The sequence below is a fragment of the Rhineura floridana genome, chromosome 1, assembly GCF_030035675.1.
Source record: "Rhineura floridana isolate rRhiFlo1 chromosome 1, rRhiFlo1.hap2, whole genome shotgun sequence".
Classification (NCBI taxonomy): Eukaryota; Metazoa; Chordata; class Lepidosauria; order Squamata; family Rhineuridae; genus Rhineura; species Rhineura floridana.
In genome coordinates, this window is record NC_084480.1 from 246,763,772 (window position 1) to 246,788,306 (window position 24,535).

General features: G+C 38.8%; 1 protein-coding gene across 1 annotated transcript in view; it reads left to right on the top strand.

Moving 5' to 3' along the window:
* Positions 1–22,578, top strand: part of TTC39C (tetratricopeptide repeat domain 39C) — a 53,650-nt gene extending 31,072 nt beyond the window's left edge. Inside the window, exons 5-14 of the mRNA XM_061597056.1 lie at positions 1,154–1,508; positions 3,100–3,268; positions 4,009–4,102; positions 4,988–5,092; positions 5,594–5,706; positions 7,580–7,703; positions 13,215–13,312; positions 15,547–15,651; positions 17,910–17,948; positions 18,222–22,578. Of these exons, the coding sequence (XP_061453040.1) occupies positions 1,154–1,508; positions 3,100–3,268; positions 4,009–4,102; positions 4,988–5,092; positions 5,594–5,706; positions 7,580–7,703; positions 13,215–13,312; positions 15,547–15,651; positions 17,910–17,948; positions 18,222–18,311 (1,292 nt within the window). The 3' untranslated portion in view covers positions 18,312–22,578. The remainder of the gene's footprint in view (positions 1–1,153; positions 1,509–3,099; positions 3,269–4,008; positions 4,103–4,987; positions 5,093–5,593; positions 5,707–7,579; positions 7,704–13,214; positions 13,313–15,546; positions 15,652–17,909; positions 17,949–18,221) is intronic.
* The last annotated feature ends 1,957 nt before the right edge of the window (positions 22,579–24,535 follow it).

Sequence of the window (24,535 nt, forward strand, 5' to 3'; positions counted from 1 at the left end):
GTGCATACTGTGCCTTTCTGTAGGTGTGGCTTCAATACATTTTTAGAACACCTAATGTTATTTAACATTACATATTAAATCTTATAAATTCAAGTTATTGAATTTATTGGGTTCTTGGTCTCCTTTCAGTCAATACTGTTGGTTGGAAAAGAATATTTAATCAAATTCTGTGATAACAGTAATTCTGTAGCCAAAGAGAATGGGTTTTTTTATCCTTTCTTATGTTACTTTAGATATTAGGAATATTTTAAACAAGTCTTCTAGTGCAGATTTAGTTATACCAATTATTTTTTTGAAAGTCAATATGTTTATATATTTATGTATTAGAATTACATCCCGCCCTTCCTCCCAGTAGTTAGTATGTTAGTGCTGAAAGTAGCAAGCCTACACAGAATTGTTCTAAAGTGTACCTTGCATTCCTTCCTTTTTCTGTGGATGTGTAGTGCAAGGTGAGGAGAGGACTATGTGTAATTTCTCTGCCCCTCTCCGTGCTTACTGCAGCATTGCTGAACAAAATTGTGTAAACACTTGCCTTATGGTAAACCACATGAGAAGCAAATGTGCTGTGCAGCAGAAAGTGGTCGAACTGCACAGTCTTGCAGTAACTTTGGCCTCCTAATAAAGCTGAATCATGGTTGTTGGTCTGAATGTTTTATTGCAACAGACAGCTTAATTTTCTATAGCTTGGTAGTTCTTAAAAAAAGCAAACCTGTTTTCTTCCCTCGTCCTTTACAGCCTATTTCAAAGCAACTGGAAATGAATAGTTAGTGATTTAACCATTTTAATTTCTTATTATAACAGATTTGCGTGTTAAATCTTCTTGAACTATATGTTTCCACATATTGGTTCTAGGCCCCCTGGAACAGCAGTAGGCAGGATTCTCTGAAAAGCAGCAACAACCTCCTCTCATAGTATCACATATTTACTATAACTGCTTAGTTCCTTTAATCTTTTTTGGTTTTAAAATCGCTGTATATTAGTTTGAGTACATATATAAGTTGGGGGGGGATATTGTTGCAAAAATCATTACAACTTTTTCTATAACAAACAATTTTCTCTTGAGTATGTATGAATGACTACGGTTGTGGGACCAGTACTGTGTAGTTTCTCTGTTTGGAAAAGCTCTGACTGAACTCTTCTTTTCTTTTCTCAGCTTATATAAAAGGTGGGTGGATCCTTAGAAAAGCTTGGAAAATCTACAATAAATGCTACACAGATATTAACACACTTCAGGAATTATATCAGAAGAAGAAAACTCAGGAATCATTGACTTCCTATGCTGCAAATGATAATCATATTGCTGCAGAAGGTGTAACGGAGGATTCACTAAACCGACTGAAAGGTGCTGTTAGCTTTGGATATGGACTTTTTCATCTTTGCATATCCATGGTGCCCCCAAACCTGCTCAAAATCATCAACCTGCTGGGTTTTCCTGGAGACCGCCTGCAGGGGCTTTCTTCACTGATGTATGCAAGTGAAAGTAAGGACATGAAGGCCCCTTTAGCTACGTGAGTAGCTATATTGCAATGCTTTGGTAAATAACTTAGTACTGAAAGTAAGTAAACCACAAGCCAACCTGCGTTAGGAAGCAGTCTTGTCTTTGGTGATTTTTCTTTTTAATGGAAATACCAGCAGATAAAATTGTTTCTTGATGTGCCATTGTTTATGAACTTGGAAACTGTATTTTAAAGAGACGTTTAATTCACAGGGGATTTATTGCATGCTCAAGTAGATACAAATGTTTACACTCAAGATGAATGCTAATTGCAACAAACAGTTGTTAAGCCATTAGTAATTTGACCCCCTTTTTTTTACAGAATTTTATTTAAGTTGAGGATTTTTCTATATATTGGTGTGCTTCTTTGAACTCCAGTGATAGAACACATTTCTCAAAAGACTAATTCTTTTGAATCAGAACCCTGCATGGTCTGTGACTGACATGTAGAACTCTTTCATTTGGGCTTCTTCAGTTCAATGAAGGCGATAGTTTTGCGTGCACAATCCATGGTTTCCCTTTTGCATGTGATAACCCTGTGGCAAAGAACCTCTTTTTCTGAGACTCACTGCAGCTGCAAGAAGTCTTTGGCTTGGAATGAAATATTATGAACTCAGCCTCCATCCCAGTGAAGCTGTTGGAAAGTTTTAAATGAAATTAATGAATAATACACCACTTTTACCTTTGTAGAAATATCCTTTTTTTGTTAGGGATTTAGCTGGCCTGTGTAGATGGAACAACATTTTTTGCACTGCAGTTGTAAATCCTGAGCATATTGCTAATTTGTTTTCATTTAAAATTCTGATTTAACATATTAATTCATATTATAGTCTGTACGCTCAGTGGGCTTTTTTTGGACAGTCGATAGCCCTTCTAGTATCAGAATGCCAATGTTAAGAATTGAAATGCAATACTATGTTCTAGTTCACTTCAGCTGCATAAAGGCCACTTTTCTTCCTTTTTATGTTCGAATAAGAGTTCTGCATTGAGAGATACTGTGTGTGTATTCCTAGTTCATTTCAGTAGAAGAGGAGCTTCGTAGGTGCAAAGGGATGCATATTGAGGGCTATGCCACAGTGCAGGATGTCTGTCTCCATATGATATAATTTTAATGCTCGATAGTAGCCCCTGAGCTCTTGCATTTTTTATGTATAGTGTTAATGAAGTCCTGCATGCACAAGCGTGTAAGATATTGCCTTAGGCTGGAACCTTAGAGATCTCTTTGCATGGGTGGAGGAATACGTTGGGCATTGCCTGAGGTGTTCTGGGTCTTTCTACTGTACCTGATCATGTAGCTGATTTGAAAGCTGGTTTTAAATGAGGGTGATGTTTGCTTGTTCTGTTGAATGATCAGTAGCAATAAAAATGCACTTCTAGTAGGATGAACACTTCTACCGTTCTTGTTCTGCAAGATTGTGACCTTGCTTAGAAGCATAAAAAGACTACTTGCCTTAAAGTATTTGCTAAATGATGTTCTTCTTTTGCTATGATCAAGATGTGAATTAAGGTATTGGCACAACATTGGCCTGATGTGTGTGAGAGAAATTGGATCTCTAATCTTGTGTCAGCATCTCCTGATCACATTTGTGCATATGTCTTTTCAGATTAGCCTTGCTGTGGTACCATACTGTGGTTCGTCCTTTTTTTGCTTTGGATGGCAGTGATACTAAAGCAGGATTGCAAGAGGCTAAAGAGATTCTTCAGAAAAAAGAAGCTGCTTATCCAAACTCATCTCTTTTTATGTTCTTTAAGGGGAGAATACAGCGTTTAGAGGTACTGTTAGGTGTCTTTGTTTGACAGTCATTCTGGAAGTTTCATTGAACCTAAACTATTTCAATAAAATAATGTCCATCCAGTCAACTTAACCATAATGTTGTCAAGAGGACAGTAATCAGGGAAATCCTCTGTCCAGCATGAAACATAGCACTCTGGACTTCAGTTTTTAACTAAGACACAAGTTTCTAGAGCTCATGGATGCAGATACATGTAGGTAGTTATGAAAACAGGTTTTCCTTTGGCAAAAGGGTGTCAGTTTTCATATCTGTCTGCTGTTCTTTTGGGAGCATTAATTCCTGTCAATCTAGTGTCTTTCTGCCCCCTTGTGGGAGAAGAAATAAATTGTTCTGAAATTGCGCATGACTAGTAAATATAAAATGACAGTAGCACTGAGTTGCATGCAGTGTGAAACCATGGTTTGTCCTGGTTTGGATGACTTGCAAGCCAAACCTTGGCTTAGCTCAGAGTGGTACAGCATCAAAAAGAAATGGGGAGGGGCACAGTGGCCTCAAGCACCTCTTCTGGAGCCCACATGTTTGCACAGTCTTGCTAAGTCACGTTAGCATCTCATGTGCACTAGGCCTGATTTGAGAAACCAGCTAATATTCTGGCTACAGGCTTGCAGTAAAATAACACCAGATTTTTAAACTATCCCAGAGGGCTTGGAATCTTCGTGATAGAACTGGTATTTATTCACATTTGCATTATGGTCATGGTATCTTTTCCTCTCTCCATAGTGTCAAATCAACAGTGCCTTGACCTCCTTTCATACTGCGTTGGAACTTGCAACTGATCAGAGAGAGATTCAGCATGTCTGTCTCTATGAAATTGGTATATAATAATACTAATATCTTTGCTACTAATATCTGAATGAACAGTATTGAGTTGTGTTAATAATATACATTTTAACAACAAGAACTTCATTGCTAATTGGAAACATCCTTTGAAAATAATGTGTTTTCTGCATGGAAACCATATAATAACTTGGTGATCTTTTGTTGGTGAACAATCAAAGGGAAGATTTCATAATTCATTGGCTTACCCTGCCTAATTGTCCACTGATGCATAAAGATTCTTTTAACTACATGCTTATTTCCTTCATTAATACGCACGTCAAAAGTTAAAAAAATAACGTTCAACCTATGGCTGTGGAGTGATAATACATGAAATTTAATCTATAAACATGTGAGCACATGTCTTGTTTGCTGTCAAAAAAGTGTGCAGCATTAGTAAACTTAAGAATGCACCTCTTTTTTCCCCTCCAAATTTTGAAAGCATGTTAACTACTAGATGTGGCTGTGCTTCAAATCCTTGTTTTTATTTAGTGACTTCTTATAGAAGAGACTGTGTTTCTAGTATAATTAAAGGTAAAGATGTTTTTGAAAGAAGACAAGGTAATACATTTCTGTTTCATCCAACCTTCAAAACGGAACACCTCTCAAGCTTTGTGAACTCCTTCAGGCAGAAAACATGCAGTTGTACTTTAAGCAGTGAAGTGCAACTTGCTGCCAGCAAAGCTGCATGTTTATAGACACTCCTGTCCATTTCTAAAATAGTCCATGGACATACAAGAGCTTTGCTGACAGATTCCATCTCCTCTGGATATGTGTTCCTTTTTTTTAAAGTTATATTGCTTTTTAAAGTTATGTGCTTATGCCATGTGTGATCCATTTCTTTTCTGTGTATGTAAAAAAAATGTTTTGCTTGTTCTTATAGGGTGGTGTAGCATGATAGAAATGAATTTCAAGGATGCATTTGAGTCCTTTGAGCGACTTAAAAATGAATCAAGATGGTCCCAGTGCTACTATGCCTATTTGACAGCAGGGAAGTATCACTTCACAAATAGGATTGTGTGTGCGTGTGTGTGAGAGAGAATTCATTGATTGTTATATCGTGCCAACAATTTCTCTACAAAAAACTCACAACATATTTTCCCTTTTTTAGATTATGTGTTTTTATAAAACTTAAGTCTACAACCATACAAATCACAACATTAGTATAGCAGTGGTGTGTGTATTTCTGTTTACTGTTAAATTGACCAAACATTGTGAGCATGCAATATTCTGCCTGCATGATGTCTGTCTGCATTTCCCTGGTTAAGACATCTAATATTTTCTAGGTGCTGTACAAAAATCAGAAAGCAACACAGAACCTGACTGCAGGCTTACACTTGAATAGATACGATACTAAAAAGTTTGGGCGGGGAGAGAAAAAGAAGCAAATCCAGGCACTCATTCTTTGTAAAGTTACATCAGTGTTTAATGACTATGTGGAATGACCATTGAGAATAACTGGGAGAATCTTCTTTGTGTCCTTTTTTTACAGTGTGTCAAGGAGCCACCGGTGATGTCAATGGTGCTCAGAATGTGTTCAAGGAAGTCCAGAAGCTCTTTAAAAGAAAAAACAATCAAATTGAGCAGTTTTCTGTGAAAAAGGTCTGATTGGTATAGGCCGGGTTGACTTAATGATGATGATGAAAATCTAGACTGCATTTTTAAAAAACTGTTCTGAACAATGCAGCTTAGATGCCAATATTTACTGACCCTGTTCAAACAATTATGTCTGTACCTGGTGTGAGAGGCACATGTGTTTCAGGCTTGGACCTCTTTTCCCACCCACCCCAAACCAGTTTATACCCCTCTCAACCTAGGAACAGGTGGTGGGTTTGAAGAAATCATGGCTAGAGATTAGTTCAGTATTGTGCTGGCTTGCACATTACTTTCTCCTTATGGAGAAAGAACACAATTTTAGGGTGAGCCTTAATTTTACTTGCTTCTCATACTGGTACAGAAATGCTTCTGTAAATGGAGACAGGTAGTAGAAAGAATTCCACTGGAAAAACTAAACTTAAGTTTTTATTAATAAGATAGCAAAGGAATGTTATACATCAGCACGCTGTTCGTGCTAACCCATGTAACATTCTGAGGAGATAAATAGATCTATTTTATTATGTCAGTGAGGTTTTCATTGTCCTGTTACTGGGCTGTTAGTGTCTGTAGAATTATCCTATTAAGCTTAATGTTTTAAACCTTTTGTTAGCTCTTTATGGCATTTGTTTTATGCCTCTGCTTAAAACAATTTGTGACAGTTTAATTTGCCCACAGACTATCTGGAGAAAAAAGGCTTTGTTTTCCTTTTGGGGGTCTCTTTTCTCCCCAAAGGAATCTGGGACTGATCCACAAACTGTCTTTTTGTTAGCTAGTTGTAAAGAGTCCTTCGTTCTCACAAGGCAAGTTGTGACTCTACAATTAGGAATTTGATCCAGAAAGTGGGTGCACAAAACACAAACACTCTCCTTTTATGTGAGCCCATAGGCTTGGAGACACTTCATATAATTCTTAAATTTAAAGGGAAGTAATTTTTAACTTTAAATTCATGACATTTGCATTCCATGTGTTGTTTGTATTTGTTAGTTGCTTTCTAGGGAAAAAAGGTCTCAAAGCAACTTAAAATACAAGCTGGTAAAATCAATTAAAGGCTGAATGAAAAAACAGCATACAGTACAAAATTCCTCAAATGCTCATCCCAGCAATACAATAAGAAGGACAAGACTTGCCAAACCCCAGTAAAAGATGAGAATCACAGTAAAGGCTAACTTGGCCACCAAAAGCCTGAGAGCATTCCACGAACAGAGCCATCACTGAAAGAGCCCATTCTCAGGTAGTCATCCTTCACACCTCCCTCAGATGAGGGACACAGAGAAGGGTCCGAGCTGATTCATCTGGGTAGAGGAGGTCCTTGTACACGAATAGGGGAAGTTGTACTTCCCTGTGGCTCCCCAATGTGTATATCCAAAGTTAAAAAATGGAGATGTGTATACAGCCATAAATTAATTAAATAAATAAATGTTGCAAATCTGTATGCCTGCTTCACAGGAATTCTTACATAGAAATTTCATAACATAAAGCATTCCTTACATCAGTCCTTCTACTAACAAACTCAGTTGAGTACCTGTCAGTTGGAAGTGAAGTAGGGCCACCTAAAAATAAGATTGTGGTTTGAACAAATTCGCAACCAGCCCTGATCCTGAGCCCTTTAGTACTAGAGGGAAATGTTTTAGGAGATGGGAGAAAATGTATTGACTCAAATAGCGTTATAAGGTTCTTGTTCCAGATTGGCTGGAGCCCTAAACAGGGCCACTTTTTGTAGTAATTTCAGTCTTTGGAAATGTGCTATATTTCAGGATGATTTTTTAAGAAATTATTCCATTTGTCCAATTGTGTAGCTTTAAAACTTGCATTTACATGTTGAAAACTTCTTGCCCTTGGCTTAGATGGAAATTAAAATATATTATTTTACTGTTTGCAGGCAGATAGATTTAGGAAGCAAAAGCCGACCAAACAGCTCTGTATATTGGCATCCATTGAAGTATTGTATTTATGGAAAGCTCTTCCAAACTGTTCCTTCACAGACCTACAGCACATGAGTCAAGGTACAAGATGTGACTTATATTTTTTATTATTTTTGTACATGCTGCTTCCATAAAACTGGGAGGAAGGGCGGGATATAAATCAAATAATAAATGAATAAATAAAACACATTTTCCATTGCTTTTCTGGTACTATTTATTTATTTATTAAATTTATATCCTGCCCTTCCTCCTAGAAGGAGCCCATGGCATCAGTGATGGTCACCAACGCTTCTAGTTTGTACCAGTTTAAAGGAAGAAACTGGCTTACTCATCTCATGATTGGCATGTTGTAAACTTTTCAGTTTCAGATAATAAGCACTTTGGATAATAACTTTAAACCAAATTGTGAAATTTGAGCATTGTTATCCCAACAACTGCCAGAAAATATTCCTGGCAGTACTGTAAGCCACAATGCAGTATATTGAAGCTATTGGTTCAGTGTTCTTGTTGTTATATGCCTTCAAGTTGACTACGACTGATGGCGACCCTATGAATCAGCAATCTCCAACAGCATCTGTCATGAGCCACCCTGTTCAGATCTTGTAAGTTCAGGTCTGTGGCTTCCTTTATGGAATCAATCCATCTCTTGTTTAGCCTTCCACTTTTTCTACTCCCCTCTGTTTTTCCCAGCATTATTGTTTTTCCTAGTGAATCCTGTCTTCTCATGATGTGTCCAAAGTATGATAACCTCAGTTCATCATTTTAGCTTCTAGTGATAATTCTGGTTTAATTTGTTCTAACACCCAATTATCTGTCTTTTTCGCAGTCCATGGTATGCACAAAACTCTCCTCCAGTACCACATTTCAAATGAGTTGATTTTTCTCTTATCTGCTTTTTTCACTGTCCAACTTTCACATCCATACATAGAGATCAGGAATACCATGGTCTGAATGATCCTGACTTTAGTGTTCAGTGATACCTCTTTACATTTGAGGACCTTTTCTAGTTCTCTCATAGCTGCCCTCCCCAGTCCTAACTGCCTTCTGATTTCTTGACTATTGTCTCCATTTTGGTTAATGACTGTGCCAAGGTATTGATAATCCTTGACAAGTTCAATGTCCTCATTGTCAGCTTTAAAGTTGCATAAATCTTCTGTTGACATTACGTTAGTCTTTTTGACATTCAGCTGTAGTCCTGCTTTTGTGCTTTCCTCTTTAACTTTCATCAGCATTTGTTTCAAATCATTACTGGTTTCTGCTAGTAGTATGGTATTGTCTGCATATCTTAAATTATTGATATTTCTCCCTCCAATTTTCACACCTCCTTCATCTTGGTCCAATCCTGCTTTCTGTATGATATCTTCTGCGTACAGATTAAACAAATAGGGTGATAAAATACACCCCTGTCTCACACCCTTTCCAATGGGGAACCAGTCGGTTTCTCCATATTCTGTCCGTACAGTAGCCTCTTGTGCAGAGTATAGGTTGCGCATCAGGACAGTCAGATGCTGTGGCACCCCCATTTCTTTTAAAGCATTCCATAGTTCAGTGTTAGGGTTTGCCATAGTTCGCTCTCTTACCGATGTTCCGGTTGTGAGTGCCAATACTTATGTAGCCTCCCAAAAGGAGGCGGGGGTCTAAGGATTGCAGGGGCGGGGAGAGGAGCACACTGTGGTCGTTAAGCCATGGCCCACCCAGCCTACTTTACCCCCACTCCTCTCCCCAAGTCTCCTCTGTGCACACCAAAGATTGCTTGAAGGCATAGATTGGGTTGGCTGTCAGCTGGCTCAATCTGCATCTTCAAAGCTCTCCTTCACAGCTCGTGTCCAAGCACCAGCTCTGTAAATAAAGCCAAGAAACAGATGAGCAACCAGTGCAGATGGAATAAGACCCAGTCTCTCATCAGCAGATGACAAGCTGTCAGCAACATTTTGCACCAATAAAAGTTTTCTGATTGTTTAAAGGGAACCCCACTTAGAGAGTATTGTTGTGGCCTGTTCACTTCAAAACTAGGGCATGAATAGCTGATGTCTTCAGGAAGTAGAGAGAGGCACAGATAAGAAGATGATGATAAATACCTCTTACTGGCCTATCTACTCACATTTTGTATTAATTTGAAACACACTTGGTTAGTCTTCATGGATTTCTGTAAAAAAAAAAAACATAGCTCCAAAGGAAAAACTAAATTATACATTATTGCTAAGGTCAGTCTTGTCATGCATCTCTTTAAAAGTTCTTCGTGGTGATAACATTTATTTTGGGTTGCTAAAGAAGCTTTAAGACTTAGGAAGGGAGAGATTCATACTCAACATGGCAGCTGGCACTTGCTGCAAGTAATACAGATAAGACTTAAAACACATGTCTGTAAAAAAAGCATATTACTTCTCAGGGGCTTCTGACTTTCATGGCTATACTTTAGGACTTATGTAATTGGCTTTAGGTTGGAAAAGCCATCCAGAGCCAAAGGCTACAGCTCGAGGAGTTCATTTCTTTGTGCCATTTGTGGCACAAGCAGAATACATGATACTGTCATAAGGCTGAAAAGCTTGACTTGAACTCCTTGTTTAAATAAAAACTTATATGTCCAATATCTTCCTCACAGGTTAATGTGAATAAAAGATGCATAATGTGTTAAATTATTATTGTATTGATAATCTTACAAATATTTTGTTGGTCCTTTGTTTCTTGACCCGTTCTTAGTCTACATGAATTTTACTCTAGCTTAAAGCAAAATTCAGAAAAGTTTTCATGTTAAATTTTTATTTATATTTCTAATTGGTATGTTGCTGTACTGAACCGCTGCCTGGCCGCGATAATGGACTGGATGAGAGCTAACAAACTGAAACTCAATCCTGACAAGACTGAGATGCTGTTGGTCGGGGGGCCCTCTGCTCAGATGGTTGATGTCAGACCTGCCCTAGATGGGGTTACACTCCCCCTAAAGGAACAGGTCCGTAGTTTGGGGATCTTATTAGATCCGCTTCTGTCACTCGAGGCCCAAGTAGCCTCAGTGGCACAAAATGCGTTCTACCAGCTTCGGCTGGTAGCCCAACTACGACCCTATCTGGACAGGGAGAACCTAGCCTCAGTTATTCAAGCTCTGGTAACCTCTAGATTGGATTACTGTAATGCTCTCTACGTAGGGTTACCTTTGAAAACGATTCGGAAACTTCAGCTGGTGCAGAATGCTGCGGCCAGAGTTCTTACTGAGACGAAGAAATTCGACCACATAACACCTATTCTGGCCCAACTGCACTGGCTTCCAATACGTTTCCGGGCCAGATTCAAAGTGTTGGTCCTTACCTATAAAGCCCTTAACGGCACTGGACCGCAATATCTGATGGAACGCCTCTCTCGCTATGTTCCTACCCATTCACTCCGCTCGACGTCTAAGGCCCTTCTCCGGGTCCCAACTCATACAGAGGCCCGGAGAACAGTAACAAGATCTAGGGCCTTTTCAGTGGTGGCCCCTGAATTATGGAATGCCCTCCCAGATGAGATACGCCTGGCGCCTTCTCTGTCATTTTTTCGGCGCCAGGTAAAAAACCCACCTCTTCACCCAGGCATTTTAAGCTTTTTGTTTTAATTTAATCTTATGTTTATTTTTTTTACTCTGTTTTTAAATATGTTTTATAATTGTATGCGCAATACACACTTGCTTGTATTTTAAATATTGTGGTTTTATCGTGTTGTACACCACCCTGGGAGGTGTTAGCTATAGGGCGGTTTAGAAATGCAATTAAATAAATAAAATAAAATAATATGTGTACAGGACCAGTAAATATGAATACAATATGTATCCTGTGTTCGGTGAAGCAAATTACTTGTCTTTAACTTGACGCTACTTCCCTATCTAATACTGGTTGAACTAAGAGCCAGCTCATATGTTATCTCATCTGGCTGTCTTGCATAATTGAATGTTCATGCCAAAGATTTAGCAGTCAATCCAACTCCCTGGCTGGTAGTGATGGAGCGGCCACAGCCCTGCTTTCACACTGGCCATGTAAGAATATCTGTTTACCAGCTTCCAGACTGCCACAGCAAATGGCCCTGGATTAGTCCATCCTCTCTTCCACACAGTGGATCGGGATGGAGGAGGGTGTGGGTGGATCACTCTGTTAGCTGGGTGAGCAGTGTATGCTGATGCAGGGAACTGGCAGAAGTGTATAGATTGGTTTCTGTGGCTGGGATGTGCTTCAGAACTGAAAATTTCATTTTTGTTATGGAAATTTATCTGTGATTTTCTGAGTTTTCCTTCTGTGATTGTTTAATGATGAGAGCAGTGCACCATAATTAAATTTGTAAAACTAGCTAACATCACTTTATATACCAACTCTTAATTAAAAAGAAGCAGCTCCAAATATCCAAGCTGTGTTGTAGCTGGTCTGAGTACAGGAGAGAACTGTTTGGGTTTCCTGCTTCTCACTTCTGCCCTCCCCCCCCCCCAAAAAAAATTACAACATCTAACGCAGGGGTTGCCAACCTTTTTGGACCAGAGGAGACATTTCAAATTTTGAGAGAGTGCTGCAGGGCACTATTCACAAAATGGCTACCATGGGGGTGTGGTATAACACATAATGGCTGTATGGGGGTGTCATGGTGAAGCTTTCCCCATAATTGTATTTCTATACCAGAAAGGGCTTTACCTGTTGAATTTCTGCCTGACATAAGCTGTTAAAGGCACAAGAACTCTGTTTTCCCCCAATGCCAATAGTAAACCAAAGCCTGGGTTCCCAATCAACTCATCAATCACAATAACACTGACAGACAGGAGCAACCAGGCTGGCTCATTTCTCATAAATCACTTAGAAGGATACCTGCACATTTTGCCCCAAACCTTTCATTCTAGAAGGGCTAGACACTTGCTTTTTTCCTTTCTTTTTTTTAAAAGAAAGCCCAGATTCTGGACTGCCTGCTGGCAGCACCACTGAAGGCCTATGTGGGCACCCTGGTGCCTGTGGGCAATGGATTGGTGACTTCTGATCTAACCCAAGAGACTGTGACAATGGCTGGTTGTCTTTGAGCTTAAAGATGGTGGGAAGAACGAGGGGGTCAAAGAGAAGGCATGCGGGCTTGTGCACTGCCTTATGCTCCCCAAGAAGATTAACAAGTATGGAAACTGTAGAATGACTGTGGTGCCAAACTAACACTATGAAGAGTCTCTTAGTCAAGAAGGTGGAACTGCACACAGGTGATGATTTGAAGGGGATTGTTAGCACTCTTTGTCCAGATGTTGATTGGACTGGGGGGGGGGGAAACTAAGGCGAAGACAGAGAATCGGGGGATGGGTTTAAAGCAGCCTACCTCAATCTTATGTCCTCTAGATATTTTAGACTACAATTCCCATCATCCCTGTCTACTGGTCGTGCTGGCTGGGATGCTGGCTGATGAGAATTGGAGTCCACAACATATGTAGAGGCCCCCAGTATGGGAAAGGATGAGTTTAAAGCTTTCTGAGCAGCTAGTTTTGAGGTCATAGTTCTTATTTGTGGAGGAAGAAGAGAAGGGAGAAGTAGAATCAATATCTAATTTAAAAATTAAATGCTTCAACCTATTTTTTTTTTAATTTTCTTTTTGTGTGTCTCAATAAAGCTTGTCATGAAATTGATGATTCCACTGTTGTTGGTTTAAAGAACTTGCTACTTGGGGCCATACATAAATGCTTAGGAAACGCTGAAGATGCTATTCAGGTGAGTTGTTAATAGATCAAGGAAAAGCAGAGAGAGAACGTTTCAATATTTTGGTATCTCTTTAAGAGCAAGCTATTTTGAATTAGCAAGGAAAACATACTTGATACTGGTAATATAGTGAATGAATATTAAATTTCTACAAGCTGAAATATCTAGAGAATGAACACTACTGACGTGCTTCTCCTAAGAAGAAAATGCAGAATGTTTTTAGAAACAGAGGCCTAACCAGGATTTTCCCATCTCCCATAGTGCTGGTGCCATTCTGCTGCATGGGTCTCCTGGAAAGCTGTAGGAGTGCCACTCTGAGTTCCTCATTTTCTTTTTAAACCTGATTGCTTCTTAGGTAGCATATGCTCTGGGATCCAGAGCTTCTATTGTTCCATCTTTCTACCTTGTGGGCCCTTTCCTTGACTGTCCCACCAACTTAATCTCCCTGGCATCTTTTAAAACACACTGCAGCTGAGATGGATACAGGTGGTTAGGGAGACCTGACTGCCAGGTACCTGTACCCTCCCTGTAATTTGAATATTCCAAGATCAGCATCTCTTTTTTCATCCCCACCCTCAATGGGAAATGGAAGTGCTGGAGAAATCCGCTGGGGGCAGAGAGCTGACTTACTCTCTGTTCCTTTCAGCCAATGCAAGCTACTCTTTTTTTAAACAAAAAATTGCACATGCAAACTTCGGGAGAGGGGAGTATCTGATTAGATAGGACCACTTTGGAACATCTCTTGAAAACGATTCTGCCTAGTGAGATGCATAGGTCTTCCCTGTAAGGTCCCAGGCTATGGTCTGAAGACACATAAGGCCAGCTCCCTGCTGAAGCTAAGCAGGGTCAGGTCTGGTCAGTGCCTGGATGGGAGACCGCCTGGGAACGATATTGTAAGCCGCCTTGGGTTTCAATCATGAAAAGAAAGGCGGGGTATAAATATAATAAATAAATAATAATAAATAATACTCTCTTTGTTCTCATCACAAATGAAAATGTTTTTTCCCCCAGAAAGCTTCCTCTGTGGGTTGACCTGCTCTATTTTAAATGGATCCATTGTTTTTACACGTGGAATTTGCTACTGGCTGTCTTACTACAGCTGTATTGCATAGTAGTTATGATTTTATTGTGTGTTTCATTCTTCTTGTAAGCTGCTTCACTGCTGGAGTAAGGACTGTAGCCCCATTCTTACCAACTGCAAAACACCTGATGTTGCTGGAGTAAATCCATATGTTTTCTAAAGATCTGTGCCTATCTAAAGGGGTTGTCTGACTGAACTCCAGAGTTGCCAAATTGGGCAGGATAGGGGAGCCCCTACCCTTGCATAAAAGTAGAGTGGACTAGGATAGGCATGCTTTTCTCAAGATGCCTGGAATCCCTGAAAGTGGTGGTAACGTGGAGAAGCATCTGCAGGAAGTGAAGACTGCAGAGCTCCTACTTCCTGATGAAATGGTCTTCCACTGTGGTGATGGACAGGGATTGGGTGCTTTCATTCATTTTTGGAGATAACAAAGATGAGAAGCCATATTAAGTCATCCACCCCCTTCCTTCCTCTAGCAATTTCTTGCAGGTTTCCACGCTCTATGTTAGATGTGTAACAGTGCGTGAGGTGACTATTCCCCTATTCAGGGCATAAGGAAACTTCCATCATGCACCCCTTGAAGTGACAGAACTGCAGTTGACCATGTTAAATGAAAATGGCGAGTGACCAGGTCATTACTCTCTTAATGTTTGAATTCTGTGGACACCAGACACAGAACTTTTAGCCCAACATTTTTTAAAAACCCTGACTCCTTACTAACTGTAAAAGAACTTCTGTGAAGTTTTGGATCCTGAACTTCATAAATATCCTTGTTTGAAAACATCTTTGATTGCTTTGAACACATAGAGATGGGAGGCTGTCGTATCTATTGACAGGGACCATAGCTAAGTGGTAGAGCACAAGCTTTGTATACAGAAAGGCCCTGGATCCTTCTCCTAGCAAGGCATCTCTATTTAAAAGGATCAGATTGAAGGTGATAGAAACACCTCTTCATGTGCATCTGGAGCGCTACTGCCAGTCAGAGTAAACAATGCTGATCTATATGGACAAATCTGATTTGACGTAAAGTACCAGCACCTCTAACAGCTAGGGAGTCTTGCAGTTGAAAACTGTTGCATGCTCCAAGAATGTTTGTGTCTGGTGTAAAGATTTCTTTTGCTCTTTGAAATGTTTCTGTGTTAAATATGCTAATTTTATTTTACAGTTTTTTCAGAGAGCCCTTAAAGATGAATTATGCCGCCAAAACAATTTGTATATTCAACCATATGCTTGCTATGAACTTGGCTGTCTTTTGTTAGAAGACCCACAGGTAACAGTATAGTATACAGTGAAATTGCCTGAGATTTGGTGTCAGGTTACTGCTTCATAAGAGAAGTATAGTAAGTTTGCAAGTGATGTGGAATGCACACCTTTCTCTTTCTGACCACTTTCTTTTTGCTGTTATATCAGGTGTACCAGTAATTTATTGGTATAACTGTTAATCAGTGTGATAAAGTTAGCAGTCCATTGGATCATGTCCACTTGTTCAGTCACTGCAGCATTGCTGGTGTAAAATATTTAAATGTTATTAAATGATGTTGCATTGATTATATGGTTGATATATTCTCAAATGGACTTGAACTGTATATAGAATTTCAGTATATGGAATTTCAGTGTATGATCCAACTCACGGGAGAGAAACCCTTTCAGCCTGACAAGCTGGATCCTGAGCTTCCCCATCCCCAGTGGGCCACTTTGACAGGTGGATAGGGCCATTGATGTCAACTGTCCTTTTTTTCCTTTTGCAGTAAAGCTTGAGTTTAACTTTCACAATAAAAAGTTAATGAATATCGCATGAGAGTATGTTTAAATTAGGTTGCTGGACCCTATACTTATAGTATTAGTGTGCTTGGGATCTGTAGTTCCAGGTGTTGCTATGCTAATATTGTAGATAGAGACTGGTGATCGTTAAAAAAAAAAATTACATTGGCTGCATTGAATCTTTGTTGGGTAAAGGTCCTCCCCCCCCTTTTTTTTTTTGCATATCCACCATTGCTCTTAAAAGCAAACATCAGCAGCGTACAAATGTTGTTTGGAGATCCCTAGCACATCTAGAGAGAGAAACAAAGTTGTAGTTAGCACCATGGATGAGATGAGGCAGGAGGGGAAGCGCAGCAGCACAGGTTAGGAGAGCAGAAGATGGGTGACTTGCCAGCTTGCTTAAGCCCTTTTCAGCAGGGAGCCCTCTGAGTAATCCAAGCACTATTCACCAGTTTCTTAGCTGCTACTAATATCTACTTAATGCATGCCAACTGTGTGTGGTAAGGCTGGTAAGAACTGAAAAGATGTAGATATGTAAAAATTTGAGATCTTCATACTCTTTCCCACACTCCCCCACCTCCCACATTTCCCTTTATTGCCATATTTGAAGAGAAGCTTTTAATTAATGCTCTCCAGACCTGCCTCTTAATTGCTCTCTAGTAAGTTCATGGAAAGGCAGCATGAGCTTGTTTTGAACATGAAAAACAGATGTCTACTGGCATGTACAGTAGATGACGTATCAGTATTTCTCATTTGCCTTTTTATTTGGATTGTGCTATGAAGAACAGGATATACAAGGGCTGTGTCCCATTTTTATATACTTCTTAACACAATACATGCAGCCAATGGACTACAAAGAGTAGTGCTTTCTAGAGGATTTTGGAGGTATATATTGGCAGTATAACTTGCAGTAGGAGAAAGGCTGCATGTAGTTTACTGCAAGAGCATTTGCTTTGCATGCAGAAGATCCCAAGTACAATCCAAGGCATCTCCAGGTATGGCAGTAGACAATACTGAGCTAAATGAACTGATGGTCTGATGGTATAAGACAGCTCCCTATGAGTAGAAGGGCTTTCAAGGAACTAAAATGATAGATTTTATATGTGGCGTTCCAAAGACCACACTGATCTTTAGAAATGAGTGGCAACTTTGCCTTTTAAGAAACTGTGGTATAAACATATTTTTATAAATAAAAATCTTTTTTATTTTGAGAGAGGGGACAAAATGAGTTGCACGTGATATTCATAAAAACATTAACCCATAAAGCCCTCACACTTTTCAAATGGGTTTAAGCATAGGTAATTGGGCATAGGGTTTCTTCATAAATTTGAACCTCATATTTTGGTATAGCATGGGTTCTTTTTTCTTTTAATGTATTTAGAAATTTGTTCATCTTTTTTATATGGAAGTTGTTGGTGTGTTAAGAGACAGATTTCAGTTATTTTGAGATGCCTAAAACCTCCTGACTACTCAGTAAAAATTACCTACCTAATTTCTGTTACTTGGCATTTTGCTAGCTGATCTCCCTATTAACATCCAGTGGTGGCTAATCACCAGTAGAACGGGCTTCCAGTGGTGCAACAAGATCTCCTTTCCTCTCCGCTGTGTACCCCAAAATCTGCTCTGTAGTGTTGGGGGGTTCCTCCAGAGCAGATTTGAGGAAAGAGTGAAGAAGGGGAAGTCCCATCATGCAGCACTTGATGTCACCGAAAGCATTTTCTTGCTTTTGCAAACATGTCTAAAAGGATATTGTGCTTCCTCCTGCAGACCGTACCAAGAGGCAAAACCTTACTGCTCCAGGCAAAGGTAAAAAATAAAAGAAAATGAACTGAGCATTTTCTGTTTTTGGAGAAGAAGGTTCCTTTCCCTCATGGCAGGCGTGGGAGGTGGTAGTTAGAGTGGGAGGTGAAGGGAAACCTGTACCTCATGCTTTTGTCCTTCCCAGCTCTCTTTGTCCTGGAAGGTTTTTAGCTATGTCAAATAAATGTCATCTTCTGTCCTTCATATAAATAACCCTGTTCTTAGTAAATCTGAGTAACGTAGGTTAATATGTGGTTTTGTTCTGTTTTTTCATTGCAGGAGGAATTCACAGGGTATGATTTTGAGAACAGATTGCATGTCCGCATACATGCAGCATTAGCCTCTCTGAGAGAAGTGGCCCCACAGTGACGGACAGGAAGCTTCCACTCTTCCTTTTCACAGGTTCTACACTCAGAACAAAATTGTTAGGAAGACCAGATCTTCTTCTGAAAAACCACCTGTGCCAGAGAGACTTATCCATGCCATGTAGAGTTGGTCACAGAAAAATGTTATAATCCTCAACAAATTAAGGACAAAATTAGCCAAAACTTTAAGTAACCTAGGAAGCAATCCAGTAGCAACTTCTCTTACAGAAGCTCTAATTAAATGAATTGGAGCTGGAGGTTGTCTACCTCCTGGGATTTGTGCTGAGGGGTTTGCGCTGGACAACTGGCCTAGGTTTGGAAGTCCTTGCATTCCAGTGCTTTTGGGGTGTGTCTTTTTTTTTAGACAAGCTGAACATATTTAGCTTTGTACAAATGAGCCTACAATAAGCACACTTTGATTTCTATAATAACATTGAGTCAGTTTCTGCAAAAAAAAATTCCCGATTTTGAATAGATTTATTCTTTTGTAGAGGGGAACCAACTGTTTGTTGAAACAGTACTGTGTAATTATTTCAAACTGTACATAGGCAGAAATAGATATTATTTTATTCAGAGGCCAACAAAAATGGAGCTGGAAAAAAGCAAGCCTGGCTCACTCACAGCACAGCAAACCTGTTCATTTAAGCCTTTTTTGATCATTCACATGTATGTAACAAAACCTGCCCCCATATTTATGTTAAATTGTGTGAAGATTTAGAAATTTCTATTTTTCAGCCAAATGTTTATTTTTAAACCCTTAATAATTGTGTTAGAGGCATTTTATATCTGTTTTAAATGGTACTGTACTCTACTAGCTTTGCTGTTACAAGGTGTTTACAAATTATCACTCGTATCGCTAAAACTTAATGTTAAATATAGTGGGACTTGCATTATGGCATTCCAATCCTATGATGTCACTATTCCAGTTTTAGAACTTTTAAAGTAACGTAACAATGTACAATCTCACTTACCTTTTCTAGGTTGTCACATATTATTTTGGTGTGTTATTTTTAACAGATTGGTTTTTTTAAAAAACACACCACTTTTTGGAATAGCAGTTTTCCTAAATTCTTGGGAATTGTATAAGTTTGTAAAACTAGAGTAGTTCACCTTTTTCTTTCAGAGTAGTAACATCACCTTACTTTCACTTCTGTTAACCGCCTATAAACTCTTATTCTGGCACCCTCTGCAAAATGCTTATCTTGTCTGCACTTCACCTGACTGACTAGCTCCAACACTTTCTTGGTGTATGGAGAGGACAAATCTATTGGCCTGATCTCAGTGCTCAGCAGGTCTCCAGTGAACACATGGAGATACATATAAGCAGGGGGTTCCACATTCATCTCCAGCACTGACTGCTACTCTGTATGGGGTGATACGTATAGATCATTCCTCAGCCTGAATAGGCCCACTCCTTGAACCGTCAAGTATGCACTATGGCTGTGAATTGGATTGTCTCTCTCACTTTTGCTGTCTGGCTACTGAAAAGCACTTCATGTCAAGTAAATCTGCTGCCTTCAAAAAATAGAGAAGTAGTTGAATATTAGGGGATGTAACAACAACTTTAATTTTTAGTAATGTCATGCTGTGAAAATGTTTCTTTAGGCTTGATTATCACATTAAATGTAGATTGTTTTGGGGAAGCCTTATTCTCAACTGGTTGACAACTTTCTGTTGTTGCATTTTGTAGACATGGGATGTTTGCTCTCATGTTTGCACATGCATGAAAACATGGCATGATAGCATATGTGTTTGGCTCACTGAAAATGGCAGGATATGCCATTCTATTTCTTGGCTTGGAGTTCAAAGACCTGTTGGGATCCTTGCAATACATTTTCATGCTATGCATAATAGGGATTGTAGAAAGGGGTATGGGGCAGGATAACCAACAATAGCAGTGCTACAGCAAGAGACTGCAGTTGCCTTGCAACAGGGTTGTTTCACCTTTGACAGCCACACAGGAAGCCAGTGAGTATAAGACATAATGGCAGCATGTCTGTCCCTGCACATTCATAGGATATGAGGATAAGCTTTCAGTGTTGAATTCATAAACAGGAGCAACATTACTGCATCTGCAAAATTTAACAGAACTTAGCAGAGGAAATACTTCTTGAACAAGCAAGAGAGGGTAGTGAAAGCTATGTACCTGTGTGAAAGTAATTTTGGCCACTGATTGCTTATGAGACACACACACACACACACACACACTTTTCTGCTACCTTTTGTTAATTGGTACAATCAATTTACCTGCAATCCTTTTTTAGAGATGAACCACTAAATAAAATCAGGTCAGCATCTTAGACTATTGTAGGATTATAAGTGTATTTTGAGTACACTTGTGCCAGTTTACATGACTTGATTACACACCAATAAATATGTGAACAAGTTAGAAAACACTTGTACTGGAATGTTGGGGTCATAGGAGGGCCTCCTCACTAGTATCTAGATCATAAATAAAACAGTAGTGACATAATGGGCCTGTTGCTATTACAGCCATCTGCCGTTTTCAAATGCTTTAATCTTGCAAGCAAAATAATCTTGCCTTGTACATTTGACAATGGCTCAGTGCCACATCCAGCCATGTATTTCCCCCTCTCCCATTCCTCTCATGCACACATAGAAGAAACCTCTATCTTGTAAATGTCAAAGGTATTTTTATATTAGATTATGCCAGTGATGAGAATAATATACTGTATTTTATGTAATCGGAATAAGTTTTTATACTTTATAGCTCGGAGGCATGGTCTAATAGCAATAACAGAGTAAGCATCTCATGGTTTAATATATATATTAAGAATTTACCAGGTCAGATATCTTTTTGTTTATGATGCCTTTTATTGCATTATGGCTTACATAAAAATCAAGTTGTTCACTTGAAGTATCACTTTACATTGTTTACTTTGGTGTGCTATAAATGTCATTAGTTTACAGAACCTGTACTTTAAAAATATTTCTGTTGAGTAAATTAAGAACAAGATTTGAGGGTTTTTCCCTTTTTGTAATTACCTCTCAGTTAAGTAGCTTTCTGTTGATAAATATGCATAGTTTTTCACGGGTATCTGGATGTTTATCAAAGTGAATGATGTCATTTGTGGCCAGATTTGATGTGATACAGGTGGAGTGTTTTCCAATAGTTTTTTGTTTAATGCAGTTGCAGGGGCATTAATTTAATTGGGAGGAGGAGGTGTTTAACCTTCAGATCAATATCCTACCTGTCTGCTACATGCACACACAAACACACTGCTTTCCCCCCCCCTTGGGGGAAACAGATACTAAGTCCTGTTACCTTCCCCCCCCCATGAGTGGGAAAGCAGCAGAAATTTTGATCTGGGGAAAGAGTGAAGTACCCCTGCTGCTCTATTCAAATATGGAGCTTCACCTACCACAGCTGCATTAAAGTTTAAAAAACAATCACATCAAAATTGTTGAGAGAATTTGTGTCATGTCTACTTTGGGTCTGTAGGCCTAATTCTCTGAGGTGGTAAGCCTGTCTGGCCTCTTGTCTTTTCAATCTGCAGATGTGGACTCGCATGATTAAATGCTCCTCCATATTTAATCCATGAAATGTTCCACCTCCAAATAGAAGACTAGCTTCTCCCGGAAAAAAAAAATCTAACCTGGAATCCTTTTTCCTTATACCTAGTTTTCTTTGCACAGCCCTGGCCCTGGTTTATCACCTCAGTGAGAACTAAGCAGTTTTTTCTGAGCTGCAGGAACCTGAAAGTTCATTCTTCAATCATGTTTTAGTTTCTCCAGGTTCGGCAGATGAAGTACTTGTACAATATTTAGCTCAGAACCGATTCATCCTTGAGTAGAAATAATCAGAGTACAGAATACATATGCTGGTGTCGGTTGAATGGTATGCCTGCATTTAAATTGCTGGTTTCTCCCAAATAGAAGGGTGTAATCCTTTTCCTATAGCTTTTTCCATGTCTACTGTAGGGAAACCCAGCTATTTAATAGTACACATGCATTCACAACTGATGCACTACCATATGTCTTATGTACTTGGGTGTGGATCTCAATTCAGCCTGTGATCAGCTCGCAGTTGTCACTTGGACAACAGCATTTCATGTGTGCTGCAAAAACATTTCCCTTGCAAAATCTGTACTTGTTTACTCTTTAAAAAAAAATGTTTTTCTTAAATTAAATTAAAAGATGTACTCGTTTTTTTCCCCCTGGAACAAACACTTTCTGTTCTGACATGAACTTTCAATGCTTGTTTCTTATTCTCTCCATGTTTGTTTTTAAATAAAATCTGTAGAACATCATTCTGACTTGATCTCTCCATTTTAAGAATGTTATCCTGCTTTATCCCTTAACACCTGTGTAGATTACATCAATGATATTAGCAGGAGGGTTACTTGATCAAACAAATATGAAAGGAACAATTATTGCACAGCAAATGCAGCAGAATTAATTCAACAGAGAAATAATATTTAAGTTTAAAAGTCTGTAAGAGAATTAACCAAATTTGAACAAACTTTATTTGGAAATCAAAAGAAGGTTTATATTGAGAGAACATTTTGGATACCCTAGCTGAGAGGAAAGACAGTGTGCTGGGTTCATGATAGAATAGGGTAATATTCATGAATGAAATATTATTCCAAATTCTTCACTTGTGATACATTGAGACAGGAACTTGACTGGCATGATTTACACATGATATTTCATTTGGGATACCTTTGATAAACTTTAAAGAGTATGGCTGCTGACTGTGCTTGACGTTAGGAAGGAATTTTCTTCTATAGTAAATTTGTTGGAGGCCCTGGGCTTCTTTTCAAAAATCAATTTGTTTAGGTACTCAAAGTGGTGGTGATCTCAATAGTATATGGTTTAATCTGTGGCACAGACTTGCAGATAGAGCAGATATTCCTGTGCCTTAGCTACAGCATGAGATAAGTAAAATGCCTGACTAGAACCCAGCAATTTGGAACTCTTGGCATTAAAATAAAAAACTCCTGCATCAGCTAATTGAGTATATTAAATAATTCCAAATCTATAAAGATATTTGCATTTGCAGGCTTTAAAAATATGCAATTACTTAATTACCTGACTGTTCGCCTTCCCAAGAGTCTACCTATATCTACTCCCACACTTGTCTTTTACATCCCCAAAAATCCTGAGTTAGAGGGAATTGGTCCACAACATTCAAAATGAGAAAATGCACAACAAAACTCCAGAATTCTGTGATGCTCAAAAGGTTACATGAACTTGCCATTTATGCCTGCTGTGTTTCAGGATCTCATACTTAATTTTAAGATGTACACAAGTCTGAATGTAGCAAATAAACCTCTCTGATTTGTCTAGTTGTGGGTATTTTTTATTTGTATCCTACATAGGAGCAGAGATACTAACTTTTATGTAACTTACAGGGGTACTTTTAACAGTTTCTTTTTTATTATCAGTTTCTAGTAAAGAAAAGCAAACCTTCACAGAGGGATATTTAACCATGCTCCTCCTGTTATGTTTTAAATAATTGATAATGTTTAACATCTCAAGTTATGAAAAGTTCCAAAAGGGTTTTCCATTCATATTTTAATATTTATGCATATAAAGGTGGATTCAAACAACCTTTTTAATCAGACATCTGCACCTTGCATGTAATAAAATCCTTTTGAATACCTTGGGGGGTGGCGGGGGTGGCGATGACTTACCTAGCTTATCAAATAATTGCAAGCACACAGTGGTAACTTACTGCATGGGAAAATGGTCTTGTATCCATCCCAACAGCATAGACTAGAGGGTAGGGATGGGGAGAAATTCGATTCAGTTTGCATTTAAAGCTGAATCTTTCAGATCTTAACTTAAGAACCAAAACACAGCTGTGCTTTGAAATTCACATTACCTGACTTCTGAATTACCTGAATTTTGCAATGCAAAATGTATACAAAAATGCATAAATTAGGGGAAACTACATACAAAAAATGTGAAAATAATATACAAGAATGCATTCTATTAGGAGTAATTGGTTGGAAAAATGTGTACATTAGTCAAAAAGCATATAAAATGTGTTTATTAGGATAAATTCTCACTAAAATACTTGAGTTTTCATGAGGATTTTTTTTAAAAAAATGCAAATTGCTACATAAATGTGGAGAACTGAATTTAAGATTGGAAAAATGAGAAACCGAGAGAACCGAAATTGATAGATCCTTCCATCCCTTCTGGAAGGGGAAGTATTTTTAAGATACTGATCTAGAGAGTAAAAACACAGTTTCTTCTTGC